This window comes from Pantherophis guttatus, chromosome 5 (genome assembly GCF_059756535.1).
Source record: "Pantherophis guttatus breed Tessera chromosome 5, ASM5975653v1, whole genome shotgun sequence".
Classification (NCBI taxonomy): Eukaryota; Metazoa; Chordata; class Lepidosauria; order Squamata; family Colubridae; genus Pantherophis; species Pantherophis guttatus.
This window is the reverse complement of record NC_142067.1, coordinates 20,966,212-20,982,790: the sequence shown is the minus strand read 5'-3', so window position 1 is coordinate 20,982,790 and position 16,579 is coordinate 20,966,212. Positions and strand designations below refer to the sequence as shown.

At 41.0% G+C, this 16,579-nt stretch overlaps 1 protein-coding gene across 4 annotated transcripts in view; it reads left to right on the top strand.

Moving 5' to 3' along the window:
- ARHGAP20 (Rho GTPase activating protein 20) overlaps window positions 1-16,033 on the top strand; it is a 95,296-nt gene extending 79,263 nt beyond the window's left edge. For all 4 annotated transcript variants that reach the window (XM_034409738.3, XM_034409733.3, XM_034409748.3 and 1 more), the window contains exons 10-15: window positions 918-1,096; window positions 4,365-4,526; window positions 6,775-6,884; window positions 7,224-7,413; window positions 9,852-9,966; window positions 11,441-16,033. In XM_034409738.3, the coding sequence (XP_034265629.2) occupies window positions 918-1,096; window positions 4,365-4,526; window positions 6,775-6,884; window positions 7,224-7,413; window positions 9,852-9,966; window positions 11,441-13,173 (2,489 nt within the window). In that variant the 3' untranslated portion in view covers window positions 13,174-16,033. The remainder of the gene's footprint in view (window positions 1-917; window positions 1,097-4,364; window positions 4,527-6,774; window positions 6,885-7,223; window positions 7,414-9,851; window positions 9,967-11,440) is intronic.
- The last annotated feature ends 546 nt before the right edge of the window (window positions 16,034-16,579 follow it).

Here is a 16,579-nt window from a genome sequence, read left to right as displayed (position 1 = left end):
ATTGCCGAGGACGTTAGGATTTCATAATATTATAGAATGGTAAGAGAATCTAAAACATGCTAAAATAGTACATGGTTTCGCCTCAGATGAAGAAGGTATTGAGTGGGGCACCACAAGGCCACAAGAACGGGTCCTCTAATATTTTCATTAACAATTTGGGTCAATAGCTCGAAGAAACGCTCGTCAAATTTGCAGATGTCATAAAGACAAATTTCAGAACAATCTGAATAGAGAAACGGGCTTCAAGTTAAATTCAACATAGAACGTTCTTAATTTAGAACACAAAAATCAAATGCACAAGTATCGATATCGTCCATACCAGTGATGGCTTACCTTTTTGTCATCGCCTGCTGAAAGCAGCGCATGCGCGCAACAGCATGCGTGTGTGCCTGCATTCATAATGCAATGCGTGTGCTCCCCCCACACATGGGCACGTGACCCCTTGTGCTCCTGCAAATGTGTGTGCAACCCCCCGTGCTCCCCCACACCCCCATGCATTTGTGTGTGACCCCCCTGCGGCCTGTTTTTGATCCCAGGAGGCTGCAGGGAGGCCTGCTAGGCCCAAAATGGGCTGCGGGGGGGGGGTCACACTGCACCTCCCACCCTCCCCCCATGCATGTACACATGATCCCCTGCCCCCCCGCATGACCCCCCACCCTGGGCATGTGCACATGACTCCTGCTTGCATGTCACCTCCCTGCATATGCGCGGCAAAGATCGGAAAATCAGCTGGCCGGCAGGAGGCGGGGTGGAACTGAGCTGGGCGATGTGTGCCGTAGGTTCGCCATCACGGCTCTGTACCCTCATCTTAACACTTTAACCACAGTGTTTGGCTTTCCACAATAGGAATAGTTTTCTCTTCTAAAATAAACAGAAAGCAAAATTTACTCTCTTCCTTCCTGCCTTCCTTTCTTTAGAGTTAAGCCAAAAGCCATTTAAAAGGAAAAGGTCGATTATAAACTGGGCCTTCTGGCGAGAAACAGGTGCTCCAGTGGATCATTTAGTGCCATCTCCAACGTCTTCCAAATCAGGAAAGCTCTTTGGCCTTTCCCTCTCATCCATCTGTGAGAATGATAATCTGCCCAAACCTATCTTGGTAAGTCTCTTTTACATCGCAGGTGGAATGATGACAACTCTCTGGGTAAAGATGTGCACAGGTGGCCCTGGAACACATTTGGGCTGTTGAAAATATGTAACAGTCAATCTCTTCATTGAGAAAATACAAGTAGTCTACGACTTACGACCACAATTGAGCTCAAAACTTTCTGTTGCTAAATAAGACAGTTGTTAAGTGAATTTCGCCATTAAATTAAGTTAGCAACATGGTTGTTAAGTGGATCTTGTTTCCCCATTGACTTTGCATGTCATAAGGTTGGGAAAAAAAGTGATCACATGACCGCGGGACACTGCAACTGTCATAAACACGAGTCAGTTGGCAAGTGTCTGAATTTTGATCACACGATCATGGGGATGCTATAGTGGTCATAAGTGTGAAAAACAGTCATAAGCCACTTTTTTCAGTGCCGTTGTAACTGAGAATGGTCACTAAATAAACTGTTTTAAGTCGAGAGCTATCCTTATTTGCCATTGTGGACATGACCAGTCATGAAACTAGACTTGGGAAATCTAGTTTGCAGATGGCAAATTAGATCCTTCAAATGCTCTGCCATCTCCTGTGGGTCCTTATGTACAGTAGTGGCCAAAATTGTGGAAACCTTTGGGGAAAAGTATATTTTTGAGGTTTGATGGCTAATAACACCCCCTTTTTTTTTGGGAGTTTCAAGATAACTATATTCCACTGCTGGAATGACCTGGGAATAGCCCAGACCTTAACCCAATGAGCCGACTAAAGAAACTTGTTAGTCAGAAGCGACTCAGCAATAAAACCCAGTTAACAGAAGCAATCATTCAACCAATCTTGGTTTCACATTATAACAGCTGCAGAACTAAAAGACTTGGTTCACTCCATGAGAAGACGTTGTAAGGCCATAATTCATGCTAAAGGTTACCCAACTAAGTATTAACTGACATGGGGATCATTTTTGTAGATCTCGTTTTTCTATGTGTTTCACGTTTCTTCTTTATACTGTAGCTGCTATTCTAATAGCAAATCCTTCATAAAAGTTACTGCATTACATTCTTGATTAAATTATCTCTCCATTGATATATAATTTTATGGTACTATTCCAAAAACAAGTGGTGTTATTAGCTAGTTTTAGAGAATACACTTTTCCCAAAAGGTTTCACAATTTTGGCCACTATTGTATGGCTCAAAAGCATCCTATGTGACATGCCAATCTGGGACAGAGAGTATGGTGAACATCAAGTAAAGTTCCTGCAGACACATTGGCAACCACAGGCAATAGATTGCTACCCCTGTTCTAGGCAGGGAATAAGAAGATTATGGCAGGAGGAGCAAAGGAACAATCAATAGGGGTTTGGAGCCTTACTTAGGTCCCACTTGGTGAAATTGCAACTCAAATTGTAAATGGGCATTTTATGTAATCATTTGTACTATCGCATCTCCTATCATAAGATTATCATGGAATAAATATTTTCTGATTTCTCACTCCATATTTGTGTCAAATAACAAAATCTGATTTCTAGGATGTTAGACTTGCTAGAGAAAAACTCTGTTGTTGTTTTGGGGAGGGGGAAAAGTTTGACATCAAAAATTGAAGTAACAAATTTATTACCATCTTAGACTTTGTGGATCCCAGTTCATTTCATTAAAATATAAAGTCCTTGTTGGCCAATCGATAAACACATGGACATTGCTATGATAGTGGAGCATGTAAGATACTTGGTACTTGTACCTAATATTTTAGACCAGGCGTGTTAAACTCAAGGCCCAGGGGATAGATCCAGCCTGCGGGGTACTTAGATCTGGCCCGCTGGCACTCCCGAGCTCTGTTTTCACTGGCAGAGGGTTGTCACCACAGGCGCCTCCGACACGAGTGACGTTGAGCTGGCCACACCCACCCGGACTTCCCAAGGTCAAACACGACCCTGATGCGGCCCTTGATGAAATTGAGTTTGACACCCCTGTTTTAGACCATAGTTAGAGAATATATGCTGTTAGCTATGAGAAGTACTATAATAAAACCAGTACACTATATCTACAGTATTATCTTAATAAGCAACCAATATTATGACTTGTTATTTTCTTACATTTAGGCTTTCTGTTGAGATAGTGAAGGCTAAAGCATAAGTTGGCATGTATCTGCCAAATATAATTTACTAATTAGGAGCTTCTTCAAATATTTCCCTTCCCTTTAGAGCACCTTTATTCCTTTTTCTTCTTCATACTAAATGCTAAATTTCTGCATTACTTGTGTATCAGAGTTAATACCACTTCTTTTGAAACCATGCTTTCAAACTGTACATTTTAAAACTATGGCTTCAAACCATGGTTGCAGAAGAAGCATTTACCATTTACCTTACTGGTTTTCATGTACACATAGATCTCCCAAAGATTTACCATTTGGTGTTGCTTTATACAAATTAGATACACATATGCATTGTGCTTATCTTCCCCTTAAGAGTACAGGAATTTGTGCATAAACCACAACTCCCACAGTTACTATATTTGGAAATGAGACATGCCTCAACATATGGTTCCTTCCAAAATATCACATTTAAAGTTTTTTTTTTTTAAACAACCTTGTAACTTATAACTCTGATAAGTTAAGTGTATCTAAAAATATGGTCATAAAGTCTACTTTGGTTGTTGCACTGCAAAATTTGATCAGTATGAGGAATGATTTCAGATTAGCAAAGTACCAAATACTTAAAAAAGAAAAGGGAATGGATACCTCAACACAAGTAGCAAAATGTGAATGATAAAGAGATGGCGGAAGAAAGAGGCAGACTGAACATTTCAGAAGTCTTCTTAAACATCCACCTAAGGCAGCATTCTAAACTACAGCAACATGTAAGATGGATAGACTTCAACTCCCAGAATTCCCCCAGCCAGCATGACCCAGTGTGTTTGCACATCTGACCTTCAAACATTTATCCAGAAGTCTTAAAGATACTGCATCCTAAATTAATTAATAGTAATTCAATCTGTAAAAAAAAAAAAAAAATAGAGCTGACTTTGGAGATGGGGAAGGAATGAGCAAGCCATTAAGAAGGGATTTTCAGAAAAGAGTACAAAGTTCTAAGAAAAGAGAAAATGTGAAGAATAAACTGAATATAACCCAGCCTTGATTTTATTTAACATAAATAAAGTGGGACTGAGAAGAATTTGGACAGATTAAGTAGCCAGAGAAAAACCTGCTAATTTTAAAGAAAAACCTGTGCTTTTATCTGCTAAAATCACTTGCCATGTTTCATGTACTGATTATATATTTCATTTGTAGGATATGCTTTGCTTTCTTTATCAAGAGGGACCATTTACTCGGGGTATTTTCAGACGTTCAGCAAATGCAAAATCCTGCAGAGAGCTGAAAGAGAAGCTTGACTCGGGTGAAGACGTACACCTATTTTGCGAGTCTGTGTTTGTGATAGCCTCTGTGTTTAAGGTAGATGGGAATCTCTTTCACTCTTGTGTAACCATTACTTGACCGTTGAAATTGCCTGTCTGGATATGAAGATTATCTTGTTCCTTTTTTAAAAAAATAATCTAGAACTCTGCAGATTAATTCAAGGAACTTGTAGACAACTCCTTACAAGGAAGTTTTTCCCAATCCTACTACCTGAAATTGGGATTTAAGATTCCTAGAAATGGTTGGAAGAAATATTACATAAATAAATCTATATTTTTTTATTTATTTATTTTATTGAATTTCTATACCGCCCTACTCCCGAAGGACTTAGGGCGGTGCACAGCCATGAGATAAAACACATAGATATACAAAATTTAAAATCGGATAAAATGAATTAAATAAATTTGGCTGAATTAATACCAATAATTTAAGATACCCATATTTTAAAATACATTAAAATTTAGAATTTACACTTAAAAGGGAGAAGATTTAGGCGAGGCCAGCTTGATGAAATAAAAGCGTCTTCAATAGAATTAAAACCAAAGGTTTTTTTATTGGGTATTCTCCCAGAGAGATATAGTAAAGAAGATGTGTATTTAACTATACATATAATAACAGCAGCAAGAATTGTATTTGCGCAAAATTGGAAGACAGAAAAAATTCCGTCAGAAGGTGAAGTAATAAAAAAGATTTTAGACTGTGTGGAAATGAATAGATTAACTCTAAGAATAAGAGATAAAGGGGAATCAGTGTACTTCAAGACATGGGGAAGATTTTATATATGGTTGGAAAAGAAATATGAAGATAAGAGGATAGATAAATGATTTAGATAATAGAAAGTTAAACGAGGGAGAGGATAAAAAAGAAATAGAAACCCAGATGACACCAGAGTAAATGAAAAAGGGGGATGGGAGGGGAGAAAAGAAAGAAGATAATAAAAATAAATGTACAATTATGATGATAATACTGATAGATAGAATAAATCTGGAAAGAAATTGAAAGAAAGTATATACTATTAGAATATAGGAGTTGCTCGGATACCAAACAAGGAGAATATTCCACAGCAAAGAAGATAGAAAGGAGAGAGGAGGAGAGGGTAGGAAGAGGAGAGGGAGGGAGAGGAATGGAAGAAAGGGAAAAGGAGAGGAAGGAAGGGTAGGGACAGGAGTAGGAGAGAAGGTGAGAAGGGGGAAAAGAAGAGAGGAGTGGGAGAAAGGAAGGGGAAGTAGGATGAGGTAGGAGAGGAGGAAGGAGAAAGTAGGAGAGGAGAGGAGGGAGGGAAGGGAAAGAGGAGAAGAAGAAGAAGAAGGTTTGTTGAAAAATGAGGGAAGAAAGGGTAGAAGAGCAACTCCGAATGTACCGTATTTTTCAGAGTATAAGATGCACCTTTTTCCCCCCTAAAAGGGGGTGAAAATTTAGGTGCGTCTTATACACCGAATGTAGCCCCGCCCACCCATTGGCCCCCACCCTTTGGCCTCTGCCTCGCAGCAGTTATCTCCTTGCAAGCAAACAGCAAGAAAAAACAGCTCCTTTCAGCTTCAGCACAGCCTAATTAGCACAAGTTGATTGGATCGGCCTCCCAACTCTCAGCTGATTTGCTCTCAGCTGTTTTGCGTAGAGCTCTGCTGCTTGCTGCAAAGAGGTAAATTGCTGGAGCAGATTTTTTTTTCCTTGTGCTAATCAAGCTATGCTGAAAAGGAAAATGAAAGTAAAGCAGGCTGTTTGCTGTTTGCTGCAATGAGGCAAAATTGCTCAGAGGCAGAGGGAGATTTCTTTTTCTTCTTTTCCTCACCAAAAAAGGTAGGTGCGTCTTATACTCCGGTGTGTCTTATATTCCGAAAAATACGGTAATTAAAATGCCTTATTTTAATGCTTTCTTTAAGGGAAACGTGTATATATATGATTAATTATGTATAAGAAAATGTACATTTTATATTACATGTATAAGAAATAAAACTGAAAAACTTTTCAAAAAAAAAAGAGGAAGTTTTTCCCAACCCTACTACCTGAAATTGGGATTTAAGACATTAACAAACAATTCGGAGACCTAGCACATGCAACATGTGTATTAGTCTAGTGCTGAGATGTTTCTGTAACCCATTGATCTTCCCAATCATAGAATCCTCCAAATATTTGATTTGAAACTTCTCTTTGGAATTCGGTGAAAGCCTAGGCTCCCTCCTGCATATAATTGATAGAACATGTAGACTCTCAAACCTTTTTTAAAAAAATGTATCTATTGAAATGATTGCTCATGTATATGTTTCTCTTCTCTTTCAATAAGGATTTCCTTCGTAACATCCCAGGAAGCATCTTCTCATCCGAGCTCTGTGATCAGTGGGTTTCCTTAATGGATGAAGGGAACCATGAACAGCAAATGAAAATCATCCATAGGTAACATTGCTTGTGTAATTTCCTGTGTCAGTTTTTCAGAGAATATCAAGGGACAGTGGTAGGAAGCCAAACTGTAAAGTGTGTGTGTGTGTGTGTGTGTGTGTGTGTGTGTGTGAGCGTGTCCACACACACGCACAGATACATATTTTACAGTTTGGCTTCCTACCACTGTCCCTTGATATTTTCTGAAAAACTGACGCAGGAAATATATATGTAGTTTTCTCCAGTAATCTTCCACTTAGTGGGAAATAGGTTTCTGAACGGAGAGCACAGCTTTTTAAAAAGGAGAATTTTGAGAGTCAGCTGTGAAGCCCTTTCTGTTTGATTTTGTGTTTTTAGACTAATGGAACAGCTTCCAAGAGCCAATGTAGTGCTGTTGCGTTACCTCTTTGGAGTATTACACAGCATACAAAAGCAGTCTGAAGGCAACCAGATGACCGCATTCAATTTAGCAGTGTGCATCGCACCCAGCTTGCTCTGGCCTCCAGCTCCTGCAAATCCAGGGACTGAAGGAGAATTCACCAAGAAGGTAAGCCACAGTTCTTCAGGTTCTTTTCTTGGAACCGCTTCAGATATTCTAAGGAACCAGTAGAAGAGGAAGAACAAGAGTACAGCGTCTTCTCAATTATTCTGGATCATGTCCAAAGAGGGGAAATACAATAGGTCCAGGCTATTTTTTTAAATAATGGATTTCACTTCAGAGCAACTTCGTGTGCACGTCTCCTTGGCCGCCACCGGCAGCCCTGCTTCCCCAGCTGGCAGCAGCAGGAGGAGCAGGAGCAGCTGCAGCGGCTGGAGGGGCATCCGGCAGGCAGGCAGGGCGAGGGCACTGTGAGGCCGGCTGGGCAAGGCAAGGCTCCCCCCGCCACGGCTGCCTTGGCAAAGCTGGCAGCGCTTCCCGGTGCGGCGTCAGGGGCGTCTGGTGAGGCTGGCGCAAAGTTGGGCGTGTCACTGCATTTTTGTATTTACCAGATGAGCTCTTATTTTTGAACTTTCAGATTTACCGTAGCTTGCCAAGTTCTTATCTTTAAGCTAACTGCGCATGTCCACATTCCTTCACTTTCTAAAAATTTTCTTTGTTCTCCGGCCAAGAGAGGTGGCTGGGAAAGCTTTGCCAAGATGTAATTAATTAGCTAGTGAGATGTTTTATTTTCTTTATAACAAATAAATGAGTTTTTCTTAGAAAATATATCTTCGGGTTTTATTTTCTTAAAGTATACTTCAAGGAAATGGTCACGATCCATTCTCTAACCAAGGTGCAATTACCCAAAAGCAGAATGGGATTAATTGCCACCATGACAGGGTGGGGAGGCTGGAGGGGTGCCCGAGGAGGCAAGCGAGCGAGCAGGCAAGGGAGGCAGTGGCTGAGGGCTGGGTGAGGGCGGGATGCAGCGAGGGCGGGACGCAGCGGGGGCAAGCCGCCTCCTTCCCTGCCTCCTGGCACGCCCCATGCTATTTTGAAAAAAGAGTTGGGAACAGTGGTGGGTTGCTACCAGTTTGCCCCGGTTTGGGCGAACTGGTAGTAGCGGTGGCGGGAGGCTCCACCCACCCACCCAGACGTCATCAAATACGCTCTGCGAATGCGCAGAAAAGCGCACAGGAGCAAAGTGAGCGTGCATGCACAAGCGAACTTGTAGCAAAGGTAAGTGAAACCCACCACTGGTTGGGAGTGTGCAGATTTACTCACATATAACCTATTTTCTCAAGAAATAGGCCAGTAGGGCCTGGATCCCTCCCACTTTAGAAAGCTCTGTACAGTACATAGTTAAAGGTAATATGGGATGTGGCTTCAAAATGACTCATGCTATAAAGAGCTTACTTTTTTCTACCATCCAATATTGCACTGTTCTGTCTTCCCGGCAAGCATTGGTGCATGTTAAGACACAGATGCTTTCCTGTATTAAGCATCCCATCTGAATTGGTTCAAGGTCGCAGCCTTTCCATATTCATCTGCTCGAATATTTAAGCTTGCCTCAAGCAGGTGACCCTCTGCTTTCCCACAGAAATCAATAATATAGTTGCTAATGTGGAGTCATCCATGGACAAGAATTTACACTAGGTACTAACCGATGAAGAGCAGCCATCTTCCTACATTTCTCCTTTTTTTGCCAATGTGATCAGTAATCATTGTGGAACATTTTCAGATTCCAGCCCTGTATTGGGTGGCAGCCTAGAACTAACAGGTTGCAATAGGAGGATTTGTGTGGGAGGAAAAGAACTGGCATAGAAATAAGAGAGCACATAATTGACAAGAGATAATAAGGAAAATGTTCTAATACTGAGCTGACGACAGATCTGTGGGAAAAGCCTGCTCTGTGCCAAGGGAACAGCAGGACTAGAAGGAAGTCTCACTTGGTTTTATTTATTTTATTATTTTTTCTTTGAAAGAACATGTTTTATATATAGGATGAGGTTTGTCATTAAAGGGCATTTGGAAGGTTTTACATAACTGCACTTTTTTTTTTTCATAACATGTAATACTAATACTGAAAATGCTGCGACATTAATTGAAAGGAGTAAAAGTAAAAGTGGCGCAGCAGACTAAAGTGCTGTTAAGTAACACCAGCTGCCTGCAATTACTGCAAGTTCAAATCTCACCAGGCTCAAGGTTGACTCAGCCTTCCATCCTTCCGAGGTAGGTAAAATGAGGACCCGGATTGTAGGGGCAATAATCTGACTTTGTATAAAAAAAAACACCGCTTAGGGGGGGCCAAAAGCCTTACTAAGCAGGTATATATAAAAGTATGAAAGCTATTGCTTAACGCATTGTAAGCCGCCCTGAGTCTCCGGAGAAGGGCGGCATATAAATTGAACCAATAAATAAATAAATAAATAAATAAAAGTGAACTTTCCCACCCGGTGGGCCAGCAGAGGCAAGCTGGAATTTGGTAATGAACTCTTTTGACTTACCTTGAATGCCATGGTGACCTTCGTGCCTTAATCTCAGCATTCTTTCTTCGTTCACAGGTTTCTGTCCTTGTACAGTTTCTCATCGAAAATTGCTGCAGGATCTTTGGGGAAGAACTTATCTCTGTCTTTGCAGATATTATGCCCAAACATGATAACCGGGAAGACGGTTCAGGTAACTAAAAAAAAAAAAGAAAGAAAGAAAGAAAAGTGTAGTGGGAGGGGAGTGCAATATTCTAGCGTTTTAACCTAGTTTTTACAACTTGTTGTTTTGGCATTTTTTTAAAAAAATCAGGATTGCAATATATATTTCAGATCACACAATGGGGGTAGTCAGCGTGTGGTCAAAAATGCAAGATTCCTAGGAACAAGTCCCATGAAGGTGACACAAAGCCATCACTCTGCTGGAACATATCTCAGGATGTCTCTTAAGAATAGATAAAATTAGTTTAACAACTGAAAAGCATATTTGCATGTTTGTTTGTTTGTAAATTTTATTAACTGCCCATCTTGCCACATGGTAACTCTGGGTGGCTTACCCTATTAAAAGATAACACTGTATAATTTATAATAATAGAATTAACAATACTATAACATCAACTATAATACACACACACACACACACACACACACACACACACACTATAACAAAAAGGGACGCGGTGGCTCAGTGACTAAGACGCTGAGCTTGTCGATCAGAAAAGTCAGCAGTTCAGCGGTTCGAAACCCTAGTGCCACGAAACGGGGTGAGTTCCCGATACTTGTCCCAGCTTCTGCCAACCTAGCAGTTTGAAAGCACGCAAAAAATGCAGGTAGAAAAATAGGGCCCACCTTTGGTGGGAAGGTAACGGCATTCCGTGTGCCTTTGGCATTTAGTCATGCTGGACACATGACCACGGAGACATCTTCGGACAGTGCTGGCTTTGAAATGGAGATGAACACTGCCCCCTAGAGTCGGGAACGACTAGCACATATGTGCAAGGGGAACCCTTACCTTTACCTTTAACATCAACTTAGTTAAAAAGATGAGGGGAGGGAATAAAAAGAGAGGGGAAGTGGGTGGGATCTTTGTTAATCAATCAGCCACCCCCAACATGAAGCCCCTCTGTTGAAGCTCCAAGTCAACTGGCAGAACCAGGTCTTTAAGGGTTAGGCCCAACACTTCTGGGGGGGGGGGAAGAGGAAGGGGAAGTTAAGATGTTCCAGAGAATAGGTGCTAGCAGTGGCAGACTAGGCCCTTTGCTTGGACCCCACTAGCTGGAATACTCAGGGTGATGGGGCCTGCAGCATGCCTCCTGTGCTGGCATGGGTGGGGTGGGCCAATTCCAGTGGGATGAGAGTCCTCCAGATAGCCTGGACCCATCCCATGAAGGACTTTAAAGGTAATTACCAGCACCTTGAATTACACCCAGAAGCAAATCAGCAGCCAGTGCAGTTTGCAGAGTGGTGGAGTTATATGGGCCACGCTTGGGCCCCCAAAAACTGCCTACCCCTCCTGCACTCTGCACCAGCTGCAGCTTCCAAATGCTCCAGTATTGACCTCTGAAAAGTTGTAAACAAACCTCCTGTTGTTTTATTCAGTATTTTTGCTCTAGATTGAGCTGGCGAAACCTTAAAATTTGGTAACACCTGTTTTCATATTCTTGCAGATCTCTCTTCTTTTCACCTGAATGACTCCTCCTACGATAGTTTGGAAAATGAATTAAATGACTGCACAGATCCCGCATTTAACAACCTTTTTAAAAAACGAGGGAAAGAGAACAGGAGTAGAGACTCCGTTTTGACTTTGAGCGACTGTGATTTGGACTCGCCAGAAGCTGGAGATGCTCAGATTAAATTACCAATCAAATCTCAGCCAGTGTCCATTTCTGTGGGCTTCCATCACAAATCTTCATCACGGGAGCACTCTGAGAATGAGTCTCTGTGTTCCATCACGTCAGGTTATTCATCAACGGCCATCTCAGATGTTCTGAAAAGCTCAAGAAGGCATAGGCGCTGTTCAGAGCCCACGATTGGTCTTCTTGACTCCAAGTTTACACCACTCAGTGGGTTTCATGAAAGCGCTGTACGCAAAGCCAGCTGTGATGCTGTTCTGTCCCACACAAATGAAGACTATCTTGAGCAGTTTCGTTCTCTCCAAGTAGAAGGCCAGAAACTTATAAATCAGAATTTGGTTATGGGGATAGAAGTAAGCAACAAGGATGGTCCTGAAAGTCATATCGGTGAAAAGAAAGATGTTTCTAACCGTCTCCTCCTGCCGCCACCACTTAGGTTAAATATTTGCTCAAGGACTAGCTGCTCTAGCCTCTCATCACCAGGAACTTCCCCATCAGGGTCTTCAATGAGCTCTCTTGATAGTGCTTTTTCCCAGTTTTCGGACTATTCGGTGTTTACCCCAACCGAGGCTTCCTCTCCTCTAGACTGTGCCTTTCAGCCACAGAGGAAATTTGGAGAGGTTTCTCCTGATTTTAATCCTTTTTCAGGAATTCACCTTGGATCCGGAGTTAGCGCTTTTTCTAACCAAGCCAACAATAACCAAACCAGCAGCTTGATACCTATTAAGAAAGAGAACCTGGAATGGCTTCCTCACAAAAACCCGGTCACTCTGCATCCCAGCACATGGTTGAAAAGTGGTGCTTCCACCATGAAAAACTGGACTCTACGGAAAAGGGAAAGAGCCTCCAAGCAGAATGAGAAAAATAACACTTCTGTGAAAATAACTTTGGAGTCAACAACATTTCCCTCTGAGAGTAATTTAGCTCAGGGGCAACAAGGAACGGGCAGCATTTGCGCAACGGATGGCAATTCTGTGGCGGGGCACTTGGGGAGCGGATCTTCTCAGGAAGTTGGGCAGCTCACTAGCCTTCCTTTTTGTGCCATGGAAGCCCAGGAGAAACGGCTAAAGGCCTTGGAGCTTTTAGCAGAGCATAGCAAGGAAGAGGAAGAAGAGGAAAATTCTACAGTGTTTGTTTCTTACAAGCAACAACAACCCAGTCTTAAACCACAGTCTCAAAATAAACCCAAGTCAGAGGCTGATTTGGGGGCTGACCATCAGCGGGTCATTGAGAGAAAGTTAAATGAAACCACCCGTTTCACAGGAATTGCAGTCCAGCAAGCAGCAGATTCCAAAACTGATAAATCTTCATTGATCAGAGAGCCCAAAGATGCTGACATCAACTTGGAAAATGAATGTTGTGCTTCTTCACACTTAGTCAAGGATGAGGATGAATGTTCATTTCAAATGGCTCCAAGTAATAAAAGCTTTTCCAAAACCCCAGAAGGAACCGATGCTAATAAAATGGAATGGCTGAAAAAGTTGTGCAGTGATCCCAAATTCAAGGACACAGACCAGAAATTTTTCACAGAGGAATCCTATGTTTGAGCAACTGATATCAAAGAATGTTATTTCAATTTAACTTGGTGTTGCTTTAATATCCCAGGGGATATCGTCTCATCAGGGAACTGAGGGAAGTTGTGCTATTTGAGGGATGAGTGGAATGATTTTTCTTAGCTATATTCTTGCAATTTTTAAAGGCATTTCCTGGTATCTAGGAAGGTCACATGAAATGATTTAAGAGAAACACTTGATTGTATAACATTAGCAAACACTTGTGTACGTGCTTGCTATGTAACTTTTTAAAAATAGCTCATATATATTCTGGACATTGTAAATTTATGTTTTGTGTCCATGGTGATTTGGCTGTAATGTGTTACGATCAGCTTGGCCTTCATAGCTTTGGTATTGTATTGCTCTTTTGAAGCCAATGGTCCATTTCATTGTTCTCCAAGAAAGGATGTCTTAAACGTTTTATGAGGAATCTGTTCAGTAGTTGCAGTCACTTTCTTCCCTTACCAAGAAGGGGGGGGGAATAAAGAATGACTTTTGAACTTTTTTGTAACTTAAAAGTCCAAGTTATATGTATTTCACCATTCTGTGTTCCATTTGGCTATTAATTTTTATTTGTTCCATTTTTTTTGTTTTGTTTTATGATGATGCTCTCCAATGGCATTACATTTTGCTGGTGGTGGTAGTGATGGCATTGCAGGCAGAGCTTACATAATTATTCTACGTGTCTTTATTATAATATATTGAAAGTAATGCATTTATCTTCCAAAAGCTTCAAGATTGTATAATATATCTTGGTATATTATTTTTTTTGCTATTGTATATGTTCTGAAATAAATGTGTATTTTTGTACATGTGGAAAATACTCACCTTTTGAGTGGGTGGGCTCTGGCAGGGATGTGTAAACCATTCACTGAAATACAGAAGTACATGCAGCTCCTGCTTAATGACCAAAATTGGGATCAGCAATTCTGATGCTAAGTGTTGCAGACATTAAGTGAAACATCACAGGACTGCAACAGACTTATGACGTTACTTCTGCCGTGGTTGTTAAGTGAGATATCATGTGACCCAGTGGTGGGTTGCTCCCGGTTCGCACCGGTTCGCAAGAACCGGTAGTAAAAATTTGTAGTAGTTCGGAGAACCGGTAATAACATTGGCTGGCCACACCCCCGAACCGGTCCCCGGCCCAGTCGCCGCTTGCTTACCCCACCCACCTTATCAGAGGCTTTTTTTAAATTTTATTTTCACAAGCATTTTTTCTACAACCTCTTCGGCCGAAAAAATGCTTGTAAAAGTTTTTTAAAAAAGCCTCTGATGATCGCGCGGCTCAGCTGGGATTGTCAGAGGCTTCTGAAAGCATTTTTTTCTGCAACCTCTTCAGCCAAAGAGGTTGTAGGGGGAAAAAATGCCTTTAAAAGGCTCTGGCGATCCCAGCTGAGTTGCCTGATCATCAGAGGCTCCTGAAAGCATTTTTTTCTGCAACCTCTTAAGGTTGTAAAAAAAATGTTTTAAAAAGTTTTTAAAAAAACAGTTGGCCACACCCACCCAGTCACATTACCCCCACCACCACCAAGCCATGCCCATAAAATAAGCCATGCCCACAGAACCAGTAGTAAAAAATTTTAGAACCCACCCCTGATGTGACTGCACCTTGCAATTACAATGCCGGTTTCTCCGTTGACTCTGCTTGCGGAAGCCAGCTGTGAAGTGCACAAAAGATGATCACGTGACCCAGGGATGCTATGACAGTTATAAATACAGTGGTACCCTGGTACTCTTTGTTAATTGGTTCTAAGAGACATACTGAGTACTAAAAGTAAGTACCAAGCAAACCATGTGACTTACCACATCACCCTTTGTTTTGGCCAGGAAGGACTTTCTGTCTCTTCCTTTTCCTATGTCAGAGACCCTCCCAGCATGGCCGACTTCCTGTTCGCCCTCTGCGACCATCCCCCACTTCCTTTTCCAGTGACGTTCCCAGCATAGCCAACTTATATCAAATCAAGACCAAATCAAACTAGAAAATTAAATTGAATTAAAGTTAATGTGGTAAATCATTTAAAAATTCTCATTTTTTTGGTCACATGAAAACTACAAATTGGCAGCATATTTTGGAATAATTATTGAGTATGGAGTGTTTGCTGGTTGTCGATTTAAATAGGTCATCAGTCTTAATTTTTGAAACCGTGTGATTTCTTCTTTTGCATTCCCAGTTTCCTTCAGGACAGCTCTTCTTCTACTGTGAACTCTTGCCTTGAACTGCTTGAATGGATTATTCCGTTGATTAAGCAGGAAATCAGCCAGTAAAACAACATCTTCTCGGCTTGTTTCCTTTTTTTTAAAGTTGTGCTAAAGAAGACAAAAGCTCTGACATTGACATTGGGAAGCTGTAATTCTGGCTCCTATTGCTTTGGTGTTTTGTTGTGGAGGGGAAAACTCATAGTCTTCAGACCATTGAGAATTTAAGAATAATTATAATTTCTCACCCAAGAAGTAGTGCTGCTTTGTGGGCTCAGGGCTGCCCACATACCATGTGTTTTCTCGCCCAACAGTTATTTGAGCATATGGAAGGAACTTCTATTGATCTGTTCATAACGGAACATGCTGGGTAATTTTAAAATTTGAGCGACTGAAAAGTAGTCACGCCTCTTCAGAGGAGAGTCCCCACAATCTGGGGTTTTAAATTATTTTGCTTTTAAATTGATTTTAAACCACTGTTTGTTTCCTTTAAACCAGATGGATAAACTTCAGGAAGGTGGTATCTTTTCTCTTAAAAACCTATGATTCACTAACAAGCATCCCGTTCAAAAATGGGACCAGGGCAATTAGACTGTTTATCCATTGTACCTGAGATGGTCAGATTTGTATGTGGCAGGAATAAAACTGCTCATTTTAATAGCGTGGAGATGGCATTATCTTTGTTTTCTTGTAAGTACTATAAAATAACCCCTATCAGTAAATCTCAAGCTTACTTATTTAGAAAAGTTATATGGTGTATCCATCTTAGCTACAGACTTTGGGCAGATAACAACAGTCAACAAAAAGCAATATGGTATAATAAAATTTTCAAATGTCATAAGCTCCTTTCATTTCAAGAGGGAATTCAACAAACTTAACCTGGATCCTTTGTGAATTTCTACTCTTCCAAAAATAATTCAAACACAAAAAACATTGAACATTTCAAAATGTTTCACAGAATGGAAATCCAAAAATAATAAACTTTATTCTTCCATTTTTTTATGAGTTCAGGCAAAGAACTTCATTCAGAAAGCAGAATATTTGCAGTGTTGTTCAAGAACTTCATATTATGTTACCAGAGATTAATTGCTTCTTTGCTTTTAAGCGAACACATATTCCTGAAAATGATGCCGAAAAACAAGATCAAGAAAATATGGCTGAATTCAGTAGACACTACAGCTACTTATCTTTATGTTAATGA